Below are 16,954 nucleotides of genomic sequence, written 5' to 3' on the forward strand. Positions count from 1 at the left end.
TCTGCATTTAGATAAAACAAGTGGTCCATCCCTTTGAACATAAGACTATAGTCTTCTCAAAACATTCAGTGAAGCAAATTGTTTTTGTTTTAAAATAATGCTTTAGAACTCAATGCCTCTTTTTTTTCCTGGAAGTGCTAAATGGAAGCTAATGACAGAGAGGAAATTATTTCCAAGTTCTGCAACTGGCAGATTTTAACAGAGGATTCATGAGCTTTTCAAATACATTTTTATTTAATTTAAATTGTTGCTTGTCAAGAACTGGGCAACCAAATGTATAGAGAATGTGGCCAAGGGAGAAATATTCAGAATGGTGTATGATCTGATTATAGCTTGCAGATCTCTTTACAATTTTTAAGAAAAAAATCTTCACTGAATTTTTTACCAATGTTTTTCTTCTGTATTCTTAGCAGAAAATTACTACATAATAATTAATGTTTTTATTGCTCTGCAGCTTCAGTGGTCACTTATTGATGGGATTTCTTAATTTCTATTAATCTTAAATACTGAAGAAGAAGAAACAGTAATAGTATTGAATAAACAATCTTGTGACTTTTTAGACGTATAAATATTTTTCTATAGTAAATGAAAAACATTAAAAAACCAAGTATATTGATTCTGGATCTGAAAGCAGCTCTGTTCCTTCTTGACTAAAGGAACATTTTATTGGTGAATTAGCAAATTATGAGATCAATTTTCTGTTTTCCATTCCTAAGAAATGATTTAATATATGCATATATATATATATATATATATATATATATATATCTGTATGGTCAAATGCAGGATCAAGTCTAACAAGCATCAGTTGTGCAGTTTCCTTTCCATTTTCCCTTTCAGTTGCCAGCTTTAAAAAAAATCTTACCAAATACTGAGTCAGTATGAAATAGTAAGCAAAGGTATTGATCCATCTTCCTTAAACCTTTTCATTATAAATTCTATTATTAGAAATTAAAATCATGGTATCCTGTCACTTCAGTCCACTTTCCTTACCTGCATATTCATGCCAATCATTAGCTATTCACTGCATGTGTGTGTTTAATAACCATTCTGTAATGCTGCTTTTTTTTTTTCCATTTTTCACAGTTTAGTTATTCCTGTTGGAAATTAGTAAAGATGCCAAAAGATTAAAGAAATGGCTTCTTCATTATTTCAGTAGTGATTGCTCATCACTGGTCAGACAAGTAGATTGGGATTTAGGTGACCACATGTCAATATCTACAGTTTTGACATCTGTATCTAAGATCAGCCTCCCAAGTTCCTTTTATAGAGTCAATGGAGACAAAAATACATTTTCAGGGTGCATTGTCAGCCCAAGTAAAGCTTCTAAAACAGATCAGATGATTTGCACCCCAGAAATGCCAGGTTTAGTTGATTGTAAATGGAAACAAGACTAATTAGCTTAGATGTTGGCTTCATAGTTGTCCAGAGATAGATTGTAGGAATCCCATCCCTGTGCTCAAATTAATCATAAATGCCCAGAGATTCTGTGCAATGGCACTGTTAACAGGAATGTACTGTGGCTAGGTTTTTTGATGTAACAAAACATAGTGCAATGATGATCATGTACTGTTTGGCACAAGTACCAAAAGCAGTACAGTTATGTTAGGACTACTTTTCAGATGGATTAGATTACCCTGCTTTTCACCTTGACTAAGTAGTCCCAGGGAATTAGCATATTCACAATCTTTCCAACAGATCAGTTTGGCAACTGCATTAATACTCTGGTTGTAGACATACAGAGATGTTGTTTAATATTTATGTTGGCAGATGAATGTAATGTCCTTGATCAAATTAGGTCCTGCTATGCAAAGCAGCATATATCATATTGGTATTATTATTACTGTTATTGTGGTTGATTATGATGATGATGATAATAGTAATAACAACAATAATAACAATAGCAATAATAATATTCACCCATTCTTGTCCAAGCAAGCTCACAAGGAGTTTATAAACATTGAAAAGGGAGGAACCTGAATGGAAGTAACTTTATTGAGGAGTGACACATAGCAAGGGACTTTTGCATTAAAAAGGGTCAGAAAAAGTGACAGATGTTGACTGCTGAAACATTTTTTAGATTTTGTAGTTAATTTAGGATATTGCCTTAATGGTAATTTTTCCTGTGTGTTTCTCCCCTTAGGATGATTTTCAGCATGCAGCCTCAGAAACCAACTGGGAGTCAGTCACAAGCTCTGTCTCAGTAAGTAAATTCTCACTGTTTTGCCCATGGATGGATTCATAGGGTGGCTTGAATCCAACTCGATAAAATGGCATCTTTACAGAGAAACCATGTATTCACCTTTGAAAGAGGATGAATAAAGTTTTTATTTAACTGATACTGGATTCAAACAGTATGCTTTTAGGGATAAAAGATTTAGAATATGCCCTTAGCTCTTGTGAACACATGAGGCAGCCACTAAGAAACATTTCTTGCTTTCGAACTCATCCTGCCATTATGAAAATACCAGATACAAACCTAAAATTTTTAATCATTGAATGTCTTGACTTACATGGAAGACCATATGTAAAGCAGGCTGGCAAGAAAATGGATCTGGCATTTCATTGTCAATACTGAGAAATTTTTAAAGTGTTTCCAATAAAATATTTTATCAGAAGTCATGTACAGTTACTCCATATTCAGCAGTGAATTGCAACTTGGGAGAAAAATCAAGAAAGAAAAAAACCCAAGTAATCTAGCAAAAGAAATTAATTTTCTCTTCATTACATCTGATTTGTGTCATTGACAAAAAATCTGTCCTCTCTGCCATTTCCCAGTGCTGGGGAATGCCATAGTAGCAGGAGAATTCATAATATGGGCAGTCGTCTTCTGTGTGCTTTGCTGCCCACTCCACACCATGTCATGGTTCTTGTTAACGCCTCTTAAAACACATGAGATGAGGGTAAATACTTAAAGTAGACTTGAGACCAGTGTCTGAAGCACTCATGGAAGAGAGCTTAGTGATAGGACCTTTGTTACAGTAGCTGCCGGGAGTAGTTAGTGAAGGAGCAGTAAATAAAATATGGGTAAATTCTACTGATCAGGGTCCAATCAAGGCAGCAAGCGGAGAGAAAACTCTGTGCTGCCAAAATTAGAAGGTGTTAAGCCAATCTCACGTGTGTTTACTCTTGAATTTGCAAATGTCACTTGTCACCTTAATGATACGATTCACTGATTGCCTGGAACCAGCTGTGCTGGAAGTCTTGAGGAGTGATGTTAGCAGGGCTGAGATCTACTGGAAGTGCCAAGCACGAGATGCTAGAGCAGTTTTACTAAAAGACACAAGTTCATTTTTCATTCTGATGTGGACATGGGGGGAAAAAATCAATGTGATGGAATATTTTCTTTAAAAATATGGTAGGCTGACGTTTGAAAAAGTAAGCCTAGGGCTCCCTCATCAGGTAAGTATGTAAATGAGACTAAGCCTATGGTAAACGCCATGTTTGTTATCATCCTTAACATCAGAAAAAGCACAATATACCAAACAATAACCCAGTATCCTTTTCATATTGAAAAATCAAGTTCATCTTTTTGCTTTTTTTTTCCCCCCTTAAAAATTGTTTTTAATGCTTTGCAGCTAAGGAAGTTCAATACAAATATTACAGGTAGCAAGCTGATGCCCAAGGTCACATGGAAACCTACAGCTAAACCAGAAGCTGAACCTCGGTTTCATTGGTTTTCCCATGTCATCCCCTGTCTAATAAAATATACTTTCTCCAGCACATTGCACCCACAAGTCCTTTTTATCCTCAGAGAAAATAAGGCAGGGAGATTGAGCAATTTTTCACAAAGGCACCAAGGAAAATGTCTGAGGAAATCCAAGTTCTTCAGGAGAGAAAGATTCAGGGATTCTGTTATGGTCTTGAGAAGCAGAAGGACAAACTCACACCTGTGTGTCTTGTACAAGATGACATACAGTTCTGCTGATGCTCAGGTAGCGTGGCAGGTCTGAGTGTCTTCTCTCAAACCCACAAGTAACCCAAAGACTCATTTTAGGATATAGACACAACTCTCAGAATAAAAATTTTAGCGTGAGCAAATTCTTTCTTCCGTGTCTGAAGTCATATTACAGATTTATATTTTGGTTTGGTTTTTTTGTTTGAGTTTTTTCTCAGAAAGTTAAAAAAATGCTTCTACCCTTAACCCATTATGGCAAACTCAGGGGGAAAAAAAAGGAAACAAAATATAACTCCTTGTAAGGTTAGTTTCCATTATATGTAAAGTAATTTTATGACCAACAAAAAACTGTGATGCACATTGAATTGCCTGTCAGGCTCACAATAGAGATAGGAAAGTTACAAGAATGAGTGAACAGAAATTAAGGGCAAGAGCACATACCAAAAAAAGATACCTATGTGTTCCAGTAAATTAAAAATATACTCAGTGCTTTTAAGAAATGCAGAGGAAGTACATAATGTGGAAGAACTTTACTCCTCATTGCTTCTTATATTTCCTCTTGCCCTCTCTTTGGATGTGATCTCAGAAGTCAGATTATGACAAGCACAAACTCTCCCAAAGCCAGCGCCTCATTCTTGGCAGGACAAAAGAGAGGCAGTTGGGTTGGCAGCTTTGAAGTTGCTTTTGGGCTTGTCACATGATGTTGCTGCCAGGAGGCTATCTCAGCTGTTGAAATAATTCCTCTTGATTTGGCTGTCACTGAGGAAAAGTTAAGCTTTCTTCTGTGTTTGAACGAGGCTGCACAAATCTCTTGAGTAGGAGCCTTTATTTGAAAAGAAAATGGGGAATCCCAGCTGCCTGTATGAGTTTGAAATGCACTACATATTCACAGCTTGACCTCCCCTTCTGTACTGAAATGTACAGTTGAACAAGTGGGAAAAAACTTCCTGCACTGAGTAAGCCACACACCTGTGGCCTGATTTTTATGCTTCTGTTTCTTCAACATCCTTGGACCATATTTCTCACTTTTGAAAGGCAGTCAGGGGCTAATCTTTCCCTACTAGACTGCCATGAGCTCCACCAAGCTCTCCTCAATAAGAAAGTGACGTTTAGGTGCCTTTTCCTTTCACAACCCCAGCAGCTATGTTAGCTCCCTGTGGGATGCTGGCTGCAGCATAGTCTATCCTGCAACACTGTTTTAGATAACAATGCTGTGTTCACTCTGCTGGTGTGAGCTTTTCCACTGCTGGGACTTCCACCTCTCTTGACAGTTTCTATTCCCAGCCATATAGAAGTCAGGAGAGAGGCTTCAAGGTGTGCCTTCATTTTTAAGGGGTCATGAATTTTTACAGGCTTCTGCACTGTGTCTTGGCACTGCACTAGAGAGGCATTGCAGTCACAGGTGGGCCCACTGAAACTTCTTGGGCTATTGGTGGTAAGCTGTAAAGTGCAGCCATGCTTTCTTGGCTGCACTATTGTTATGTTTGCTGTTTCTTCTCTTCCTGAATTTTAATAATTTGGACTGTCCATATTTTCAGCAAACATATGCAGGAAAACATAAAGAATTGTTAGTTTTGTGATACAGCTTACCATTAAAGACAAGTGTTTTATTTTAAAATACATATATATATATATATATATATATAATTTAAAACCATTATAGGAGGAATTGAAGAACACAATCCTGCAAACAAGTGAGTGAATTTACTCAAATGAGTTGACCCTCCCATCATGAACCAAGTGAAGTTAATCACAAAGATTAATAGTTTTAACATATACATTTGCTTGGGAGATGAGACAAAACAAATATTTTGGGAAGCCATTAATTTTACCTGGCATATTTCTGCTGGATTACTTCAGAGCTGGGTTCTCATGAAAGAATTTAGGTTTCATGGTGGTTTCTCCCCAGTGTTTTAACTTACAAGACCAAACAATTTGTGTGCTGAAATATGCCTGGTTTTGGACAGAATTGATTGTGGTCCTTCAGAAAGTAAGAGATCTGTATTAATAGCTTTTCTTGTACATATTTTACATACTATTCAGCCTTGTGCTTGAATAAGGGGAAAAGTGATGTCAGGATAGTGAATATTGTGATTCTAAATTAAGAATTTTAAAAATGTTTCAAGTCATCTCCAATAAAACTGAAAATGCTGCAATCATTCTGTCAAAGTCAAATTGTGCCAGAAGTTCAGCAGGAGCACTCAGAGAATGGTACTTCGTCCTTACTGGTGGAAAATAAATAGTCCATTTGGTGTTATAATTGTGAGGATACTACTATGTTAGTCATCCAAATATTCATTGTTCCATTGCTGAGATCGTAGAATTATAGAATGTCTAGAATTGGAAGGTTCCTTAGAGATCAACTAGTTTCAATTCCCTTGCAGTGGGCAGGGATGGTTTTCATTGGACCAGGTTGCTCACAGCCCTCTCCAACCTGACTGTGAACACTGTCAGAGATGGGGCATCCAGAGACTCTTTCAGCAACCTATTCCAGTGTCTCATCACCCTTAGAGTAAAAAATTTCTTCCTCAAATCTAATCCGGACCTGCCCTCTTTCATTTTAAAGCAGTTCCAACTTGTCTTATCACTACCTGCTCTTGTAAAAAGTTTCTCTTCATCTTTCTTGTAGGCTCACTTCAGGCATTGGAAGGCCACAGTTAGGTCATGCTGATGCCTTTTCTTCTCTAGGCTGAACAATTCCAATTCTCATAGTCTTTCCTCCATCCCACTAATCATCCTGGTGTCCCTCCTCTGTACTCGCTCCAGCAGGTCCCTGTCCTCCCTGTGCTGGGACCCCAGAGCTGATGCAGCCCTGCAGGTGGGGACTGAGCAGAGCAGAGGGGCAGAATCCCCTCCCTGGCCCTGCTGCCCACGCTGCTTTGGATGCAGCCCAGGACACCACTGGCTTTCCTGGCTGCAAGCATATTGCCAGCTTATGTCCAGCCTCTCACCCATCAGCATCTCCAGGATCCAAATACCATGTTTTATCTGTTTGTTTAGTTGTATTTTTGGTAAAATGTCAGTTCAATGTCAATTCATCATTGTTTTGTAATACATTTAATTTTGGGTAATAAAGGGCCATTTTTCCAAGTCTCTAACCATTCCAAAATTGTTGTCCAAATTGACCAGAGAAAGATAGTCTAGTGGACTTCTTTGCATTTGTCTTTCTCTGCTGTGGTTTCAGATCTGCCTCATGTGAAATAAGCAACAGAACTGCCATCTCCATTTCTGTGGCCATGGTCATGACAGTGCTTTCAAAAGACATTTTCATTACATCTTTGTATATGTGCAAACCATCATTCCTTTTGAGAAGTATGTAAATGAGAGTATGAGCATGTAAATACTGACAGTCCACCAGTGGCAGTGCTTTTGCTCCCTACATCTCTGGGATTTACTTAGGAATTTCTTGGTATCTCTTCTTATAAAGAGAAAAACACAGGTATAAAAAAGTCCTGGCCCAAAGACTTGAAAAGATGGCCCGAAGTAACTGTTTCACTTAATAATGAAACAAACTTGTCAATAACTGTTTTCAGTTGTTTAAAGTGGTGCTGTAATTTCTTCCAAGTACACTGAGATGTATGTCACTCTTAGGGGGTATCCTATCCCTCTCCATCAGTGACTGACCCTACGCTCACGGCAGAAGCACTGGATCAGACCATTGCTGCCTTTGACACGGTGGAGGATCTGCTCAAACACTTTAACCCGGACTCCTGGCAAGAAGATCTTGAGAATCTGTACACAGACAGTGGGCACCATTATCGAGGCAGGAGCTACCATGACAGGAAGTCCAAAGGTAGGAAAAGACTTTGGATCATACCTAATGCATACTTTGGGAAAAGGACAGGATATTCCTTCACTCCTCATAGGAAAGTCCATCAGTCAGGTGTTACATTCTGGTGCTCATGTTCCTTTTGGAGTCACAGGGCAAGGTACCACCCATTAAAACCAGGGATGTGTCGTTCAATCCTTAATTAATTTCCAGGTAGGATCTCACTTGAGAAATCTGACTGAAAACTGCCCTTTCTTTGATAAATTCACAAATAAAAACACAGGTCCACATGTAAAGACAGATGGTTCTCAGATTTACCCTCTAAATCATTGCTTTGTGTGTAAAGCATGGGGCTCCTAATTACCTGTGTTATCATCTTTCTTTAAATACCCTGCTTAGGGACTATTCTCTGTTGAGTGAGGAATAATCACTTTTATCACATTGTGCTTAGGGAAGCATCTGGTGCAGACACCTGTATGTGCAGCTGTTTTTTTAGGATGTGAACATTTCACTGTTTTTCATTATGTTGGCAGGGAACATTATTATGGTTTAACATCTTTGTCTATAATTGAGCAAAGCAGACATTTCTGGGTTTTGTTTCTTGTTTCCTTCTGTTAGTTCAAATCATCCACCAAATGGTAAAAGCAAAGGGGTGTTTATCTGGCAGTACAAAGCCATCATGAAGAAAAAACACTATTGAGAAGTCATATTTGTACTCTGGGGTAACCGTGCACTGAAAGACCTGATGAAATTGCCCTTCATGTGCAGTATAGATGCAGGAGGTCTGTTAGGAGTCTTCGGGATGGAGTGACGAATTTTATTTGATTTCTTATGTTGTCATCTATTTTCAAGTTGTGCAATCACATGCATTCTTATTTGTAACTTTAAAATTATAATTCCCAAATCATAGTTCCAATTCTGTGAAGTCTGCCATTTATTTACATCTCAAATCCCATCCCCTCATGCCTTAAGCATGTTCTAAGGAGCGAGAGAGAATTGTAGTTCCATGTTTGTAACTTGTTATCAAATTATTATGAGGCTTTGCTCTTAAAAGGGATATATAGACTGCATCTGTATTAGGGAAAACTGTGTCAAGAAGTGTTTCCAGGCCATGAAATACAATCACCATATTGCTAAATTGTCAGCCTGGTCATGGCTGGGCATGAACCAGCATCTGGCAGAGGCCACCTGCCATGCATGTGCCCACCTTGACTTGGAGAGTAAGAGGTGAATGGTAGTAATTTGGGCTGTCCTGTGGCTGTTGTCCTTGGAGATGGAGAATAACCACAGGCACATACAGTGCATTAGTAGACACAGTACTGGTGTACAATTTCCAAGACAAGTTGGCTTTCTTTTTTTCCTGGACTCAGCACTTCAAAGGATAAAGCCCTGAGCGCCCATTCAGCAAAAAGTGAACCCCTTCACTTTGCTCCCTTTTGGCAAGTCAAATATTTCAGGCAACCACCACAGCCATTGTTGGGGAAAAACTTGACATTAGTGTCACTGCGTGACTTTCAAGAGTGGATCTCTCTGTGGATGTGTGGAACATGATCTGTGTGTCCCTTATTCATTCAGGCTGGATTTGGCACCAGTAGATGCATATAAAAAAGAAATGAAGGATCTGTTCTGTTTTTAATAGAAGCTGATTAGAAGCCTGTATCCTGTACTTGTTCTGTTCTCCAGATATTATTTCATTCTCAGATCCTATTTGGCCCAGTATCCCATATATTTAAATAACCACATAAATATAAAATATTTATAAAATATATAAATATTTTATATTTATATAAAATAGCATTTGATGCTTTATTGATGCTAATTATGCAGGCTGCAGGTATCAAACTGATCTGATAGCACTCAGAAAATTCAGATGCATAACATTTTTCCAGTTACAGTTTTAATACTTGATTTATTTTAATAGGATTTTTAGTTGTTGGTGGTTTGGTTACAAGAAAAAGAAAAAAGGTCTTTTAACAGTTTTCCTTTTGTTTTCAAACTGAAGGCCAAATTCTCTGCCTGTTAGCAGCTCTCTGGGCTAAAGTACCTCACCACAGTGAAATCTTTTTAAAATTTCAGTTCAGAATTTTTATTTAGTCATAAACTTCTGACAAGATTAAAGGCTTGTTCTTGGAGGATGTGAGGAGTAAGGAATAGCTTTAACAAATCCTTAAATTACAAAGGCTTGGTGGCTTTTAAACACAGAGTGGATCGCTGAGGAATGTTTATAGGCACTGGGGTAACCTTGCAGCAAAGAGAGCAGTAGATTATATCATAATTTATTTCAGATACCTATCTGTTTCACCTTACAGCTTGGGTTTTATTTTTTTATCCTAAGTTAGAACAGTTCTGAGGCAGGTAAGAACAATTTGATGTAATCTCTGCTTATCTTTCACAGTATTTTCAGATCACACCATATAAATGGTATAAATTAATCACTAATAATTTCACTCTTATGCAACCTTCTGCCTGTGACAAACTCTGGCACAAAATTGAGCTAAGAGAGGCAGTATAGCTGGATACTAATTCTGATAACAGGGATAGGTGATAAATTATATTTAAATGGTATGTTTTCTTAATTTGACAATTGATAATCTACAAATATCAAGGTCAAGCAAATAAGAGGTCAGTATTTTATCATAACTGAAACTCACAGAATCAGGGAATAGATTAAGTGGGAAGACAACTCAAGAACTTAAATGCCCCTCCTCAAGGCAGGGTCATCAATAGAAGGTTGCTAAATGACCATGTGAAGTCAGGTTTTTAATATCTCCAAGCATGGAGGCTGCTCAATCTCTCTGGAACCACTCTCTGAACAAAAACAAACAAACAAACCCCAAAATCTAGTTGTCAGCATTTAAATAGGTTTTCCTATGTTAAAATTTGAGTCCAGAACCTTTTGTTCTTTAAAAGTAGTCTCCGGCTCCATTTTTGCTTCCTCCCATCATTGCTGCATTGATGCAAACTGTATGAGGCTACACAAGGCCAAATTCTGCATCCTGCCCTTGGGTCACAGCAACCCCAGGCAGTGCGGCAGGCTGGGCACAGGAGCTGGAAAGCTGCCCAGCTTTCCTGGCTGTGCTGGTCAACAGCAGCTGAACATGATCCAGGGTGTGTCCAGGTGGCCAAGAAAGCCGATGGCATCCTGGCCAGGATCAGCACTGGTGTGGCCAGCAGGAGCAGGGCAGTGACCGTCCCCCTGTACTCAGCACTGGTGAGGCCACAGCTCCAATCCTGTGTGCAGTTCTGGGCCCCTCACTGCAAGAAAGACATTGAGGGGCTGGAGCGTGTCCAGAGAAGGGCAGCGGAGCTGGGGAAGGGTCTGGAGCACAAGTCCTGTGAGGAGCAGCTGAGGGAGCTGGGGGTGTTCAGCCTCGAGAAAAGGAGGCTCGGGGGGACCTCATCACTCTGCAACATCCTGAAAGGAGGGTGCAGCCAAGTCAGAATTGATCTCCTCTCCCAGGCTACGAGTGACAGGACAAGAGGAAATGGCCTCAAGTTGCAACAGGGGAGGTTTAGATTGGATATTAGGGAAATGAATTTCACAGAAACGGTCGTCAAGCATTGGAATGGACTGCCCAGGGAAAGTGGTCGAGTTGCCATCCCAGGAAATATTCAAAAGGTGTGTGGATGTGGTATGTGGGGACATGGTTTAGAGATGATTATAGCAGTGTTTGATTTATGGTTGTATTTTTGATGTTTGAAGGTCTTTTCCAGGCCAAAAGATTCCATGATTTTTTTTTTTGTATTTGTACACATTAATATATGCATATACAGATCAGTACCTTCCTGGACATCTCTTGCAAGTACCTGAAAGTTGAAGAGTGTGTGGATTAAATCCATATTTATGGTAATGCCATTCAGTCTACAAAATCTGGTCTCACACCTCTACAATATTGATGCAATTCTATTGAGTTAAGTGCATTTCTTTCTACTGAAATCAAAATTGCATTTCTATTGAAATTTCTATTGCATTTCTCACTATTGAAACATTGGTATGAAATGTGTCTCACTAATAAATACATGAAATTTGAAATTTAATTCTGTATATGTTCAGCAAGGTTTGCTGTTAACCACTCCAGTGAAAGCTGACTATAAAATCACAGTGCAATCCAGACTGGCAGAACAGGAGAGAAAAGAAAGGAGAAGATAAATTCAGATTTTCAGAATTCTGAAATGAGAGGCCTTGTATAAGCTATAAACTATGGTGTACACCTACATGAAAATATTATAGTTATTTCAAATAACCTCTGCAGTTGTAAATATACTCAAATGTTTGCTACCAATTTCTGCATTTAAAAACTCTGAAAGTACAAATATTCAGCTTTATATTCATTCTAGGCTCTTAGAAAAAAGCAGGTCATACCAAAGTATATACTTCAAAATAATTTATTTTACATTGCTCTAATATATTGCTTATCTCAGTGTCATAGTAATTTGGTTATTACAAATATTAAACATATCCATTAAGATATCACTGCCTTCCAGGTTATTTCATACTGTTCATGGCAAGAACACAGGTAAAGAAGTAAACATCCATTCTTCACAATTATGTTGAACTTCTTCACAAACAGGTTTCTATTCTTCTAGAGAGTCATGAGGAGAGTTCAGACATGTTTCAAGGAAACATCTTCATCCTAGTTTAAATTTCTGAAAACATGAATTTATCTGGTTAATAGTATTAGAAGAGCTTCTAAGAGATACCGTTACAAGCAGTTCAATACATCAATTAAACATTATTTAACTTTTCCCACATACTTGTTTGCATTTATGCTTTGCTGTTATCTCTGATTTTTTACCTCCCATTGAATAAGGATTTTTAATTAAAAAAAGACCTCCACCTGTGAAATGGTTTCTGTACAAATGAAGAAATAAACAAAAAAGAACAAGTTCACTGTTTCTCATCATAGAAGTAAATCCAAATAACATGGGGCTGGTACCCAAAGAAAGGGGTTGTCTTTAGAAAGGAATGGAGTGTTTTGGTTTGTTTTCCCATAAATAAATCTTGGAAGCAGGAGCACATGTAGATAGATACATTCTGATAATTAGCAAGATTACTCCTTCCTCTAAGCTCATTTTCTTTTTTGGAAATAATACACAAGAAGCCTTTGGCTATCAGAGGAAATTAATCAGGTGGGACATTCTTGCAATAGCATCTGTCTCCAGTGATAGCTTTACAAGTTAAATAAATAAACACTTGCTGGCATAGCCAACTGCTCTCTGAAAGGGGAGTAGTGAGGTCAGACCATGGGTCTTCACAGAATGTTTCTGCTGTTCATTGCCAAATCAGTTCCCAAGACCAGGCAAGTTTCACCATGTCCTTAACAACAGTTTTTAATTGTCATTACTTAAAATGGTCTAGCAAGAAGTTAAAATTTTAATGTTATTTCTCAGATGCTTGCAAGCAGTGGCCAATAAAGTACTGCAAACGTCCATGCACTCTTCTTTGAAAGATTCTGGGATGGCTGCCAGCAAGTTTCAGTGCACCAGACAGGGAGTGCAGGCATCACAAATGCTGAATGCTCCTTCTCATGGCAAATCTGAATATTCCAAGTACATGGAATACCTTCTTAAATAGCTGATAATTTAAAGTATTCCCTGTCCTTAAAAACCAGAATATTTCTCCCACCCTTCTTCAGTTAGGAGCCAAGTTGTCTATTGCATGCAAACTGCACACATTCTTTCATTTCACAATCTAATTCAGAACTACATTCCTACCTTCCCTCTCTGTGACAAATGAGATTTTCCCTCACATGTTACGCGATGTAATTGTTGGTCCCTGCAGTGAAAAATTTTCCTATTAAAACCTTTTTTAAAATGCTAGTGAAACTTACACCATGTTATTTATCACTGGAATAAGCTGCTCTTTTCCATTGATTTCAATGAAGCTGTGTCCAATAGTTTGGCCTGCTTTTGCTTCTTGACCTGTACCACAGCTGGTAATTGGTTTGCCAGTCCATAATAGGCCTATATATTTTGCCCTTTGTTCCATGAAAACAACTATAATCCTACTGAAATCTTGATCTTCCGTTCCTCTAAAATGATAGCTGCTGTATTGAGGATGTTTGTCTTGGTGCTGTGATTCTGCAGTAAACTCAAATTGCAAGATCTTCTTAGCTCCCATGAGAAGGATTTAGCTAGCTCCCAAGTTTCCAGGTATATTTAACGAATTGCTTATTGTGATATCATTAAGCATGCGCAGTGGAACAGTCAAAACCATCAGCCATTTGTGTTGAAGTCCAAAAGCCACAGGGTTTGGTCAAAATTTGGTATAGAGAATAATTATTTCATCAGTGTCAGAGCATTTAGATGATTTAACCAGCAAAAGATGAGACTGGAAAATTATATTTCATTTTTTATTGCCATATAATTGTGAGGATATCATTATGCTGGTAACCCAGATGTTCTTTGTTACATTGTTGAGATCACAGAATCACAGAATGGTTTGGATTGGAAGGGACCTTAGAGATCATCCAGTTCCAATGTCCTTGCTGTGGACAGAGACTCCTTGCACCAGACCAGGTTGCTTAAAACCCATCCAACCTAGAACACTTCCAGGGATGAGGCATCCACAACATCTCTGGATAACCTTTTCCAGTGTCTCACCAGCCTCACAGTAAAGAATTTCTTCCTAGTATCTAATCTAAACCTACGTTTCTTCAGTATGAAGCAATATCCCCTTGTCCTATCACTACTTGCCCTTGTAAAAAGTCCCTCTCCAGCTTATTTGTGAGTTTCCCAACTCAAGTTCAGCCACACCGTAGCTTCAGTAAGATACAGCACTGCTCTGAATGGCTTTTACAGTGCCTCTAGTTTACCAGCAGATCTTTAGCAGTATTGCCTCCAGCGTTACCCTGTGGGGAACACAAATATTAACCAGCTACCAGTTGTACTTGGAATTGCTGGCCATTTTCATCAAGTCTCTCAGATATTCCAGTTATCTACTGAATTTGTAGTCCTCCTATTCCATTATATCTCAGAAATCTGGCTGCAAGGATTCTATGGATTGCTTTCAAAAATCAGCAGATGCCTCTGCTGCTTTCACCTCATCCAGCAAGACAGATGTCTCATCATGGCCTGCTCTGAGGTCGGTCTTGTTAAATCTATTCTGGATGTTCCCAGTCACCCCCTTGTCTGTCATGTTGCCTGGGTATTGCTTCCAAGAAGGATTTGCCCCTTAATTTAATCATGGGCTGACCAGTCTAAAGCTGCCCAAATCCTCCTTGCCTTGCTTGTAGATGGCTGTGACATGAAGTATAGGAATACCATGGCAAGGTGGCTACCATCTCTTACACATTAGCTCTGTTCTGTGACTGATGCATGAAAAAGTGTAGAATGTTCAGATATGATGATGATAAGACTATGTGTGAATTTGAAGCAGATAAAATGTTAAAAGCAACCCTAACAGACTGCCTGTCTTTTTAAAATTAATCGGTGACCAGCAGCAGAGGTTTTCTTCTCAATCTCTAAGGCCTCCCTTTTTCAGAATAAAACATGGCATTAGCTGCAGTCTCTGGTTTCATTGCCTTCCTCTGATTAAGATCAGAGAATCACAGAATATTTTGATGAATGCTTAAAGGTAAACACATGCCATAAAGCTATGTGAAACGAGGATGGTTTTAATCAGAGGATTTAAGGGAAGGAAGGGGTAAACATTGGGCCCCAAGTATCCAGTTTAGTGCTCCAGTGCATCTCTTTTATGTTTGCCTTACTTTTAGGCTGTTTCTGATGCAGACATTCTGCAATAATACTTGCGAATTATTTGCATCCAGTCTGAAGAACATTTTAGTTCTAGTTTTAAATTAAGGACTCCAGTGGTTTCAGTCCTTGATAAGTAAAGCAGCTGGATTTCACACCAATCACACCGAGGCTCGGTTACATTTTAGTCACAGCAGTGAAGTAATGCATGAAACTGACTGTACTGTAAAATCTCATTCGTATATGGATGAGGAAATGGACTAGCTCCAGACAGTAAAACAATCCTAAGACAGGGAAAAATGTATATTGAAGCTTTCAGCAGAGAGAGTTGTTCAGAATAAAATGTGCTCTTTTGTTGGGGAGCAATAAACTGTGATCTGGAGTTTAGGATTTAATTAGGCAATGGGAACTGTTCTTATGTGTCAGTGTAGTGCTACCAGAGTACAGGATACATTATTCACAGAGTACTCTGCATGCTCACCTTATTCCCACCAAGCACTGCAGGTCTGTAGACCAGAGTAAAAAGGAGTGTAGGTGTTTACTTCCAAATGAATTGTAATGGAGGATGACTTGTGTATCTCTTAAATTGTTTATTTGGGCTTTTCTTCTCTCCTTGAGGTTATACTTATTTTCGTGTTTTCAGCATCACTGAAATAAGACCTTTCTGCTTATCTGAGTATCTCATAGATATTCCCCTGGATTGCTGCAGTGTCAGTGTGGATGGTCCAGGCTTTCTCCTCAAGCAATCTCATTAGTGATGAAGCAGAAAATTTTCAGCCCTCTTCTTCCTTTAGTAGATTTTTCCTTCACATCACTTGGCTGAAGGGACTAGTAGCCAGCTAGTGCTTTGCTTTACCAGTTAGCAAAGCTGATGGCAAAGGTCCTGATGAGACTGCTTAGAGGTGTGGGAAACACTTCCTTGTTGAAAGAATTAGCCGGAAAGCCTGCAGTGAGAAGAGGTGGCTTTGAAGAATGACAGTAGAGAAGAAAATATCATCTGTTAAAACAAAGAAATCAATATACCCTGGACTTGCCAGTCCTGGCTAAGAACACTCACAGTGTATTTTTCTCTCAGTGCATGAGTATACCACCAGTCTCATTGATTTTGTGCTTATAGCAGGAGGATGATCTATACCTCTTTTGGAGAGATGTTAGCTCTCTGGAGAGAACCACTGAGATTTCATGGGGGAATGTATCATAATTGCTATAAAATAGCAATTTATCTGCTAAATTCCCATTGACTGAGATAATACCTTGTCAGGAAAGTGAATCTGCTACGATTTTCTATAATAGCACTTCTGATATTTATGTACCCTTGCCTCTTGCATATCAGCCTTGTGAATATCTCCAGGTTAGAATGTAAAGGTGCATGATGTTTACAAATCAACAGGTTTTTCCACAGTTAATTTACTGATGTTGACATGGCCTGAGTCACAGAGAGTATGAAGTGTCTTTGTTGTAAGTTTTCACATATTTGTATTAAAGCACAAGTGTTCTCAGAACCAGAGGTTATGTTGACCTGTTAAACATGCTCTGAAAATCTGATATGTTCACAACCTGTTACCTCAGTTCTCATTTGAGCCATCCCTATT

General features: G+C 38.6%; 1 protein-coding gene across 4 annotated transcripts in view; it reads left to right on the forward strand.

The window, feature by feature from the left end:
* The window catches only part of PDGFD (platelet derived growth factor D), a 137,064-nt gene that overhangs the window by 106,272 nt on the left and 13,838 nt on the right, over positions 1–16,954 (forward strand). For all 4 annotated transcript variants that reach the window (XM_068181408.1, XM_068181410.1, XM_068181409.1 and 1 more), the window contains 2 exons: positions 2,144–2,203; positions 7,490–7,691. In XM_068181408.1, coding sequence (XP_068037509.1) covers positions 2,144–2,203; positions 7,490–7,691 — 262 coding nt within the window. The remainder of the gene's footprint in view (positions 1–2,143; positions 2,204–7,489; positions 7,692–16,954) is intronic.

The sequence above is a fragment of the Anomalospiza imberbis genome, chromosome 2 (assembly GCF_031753505.1).
Source record: "Anomalospiza imberbis isolate Cuckoo-Finch-1a 21T00152 chromosome 2, ASM3175350v1, whole genome shotgun sequence".
NCBI lineage: Eukaryota > Metazoa > Chordata > Aves > Passeriformes > Viduidae > Anomalospiza > Anomalospiza imberbis.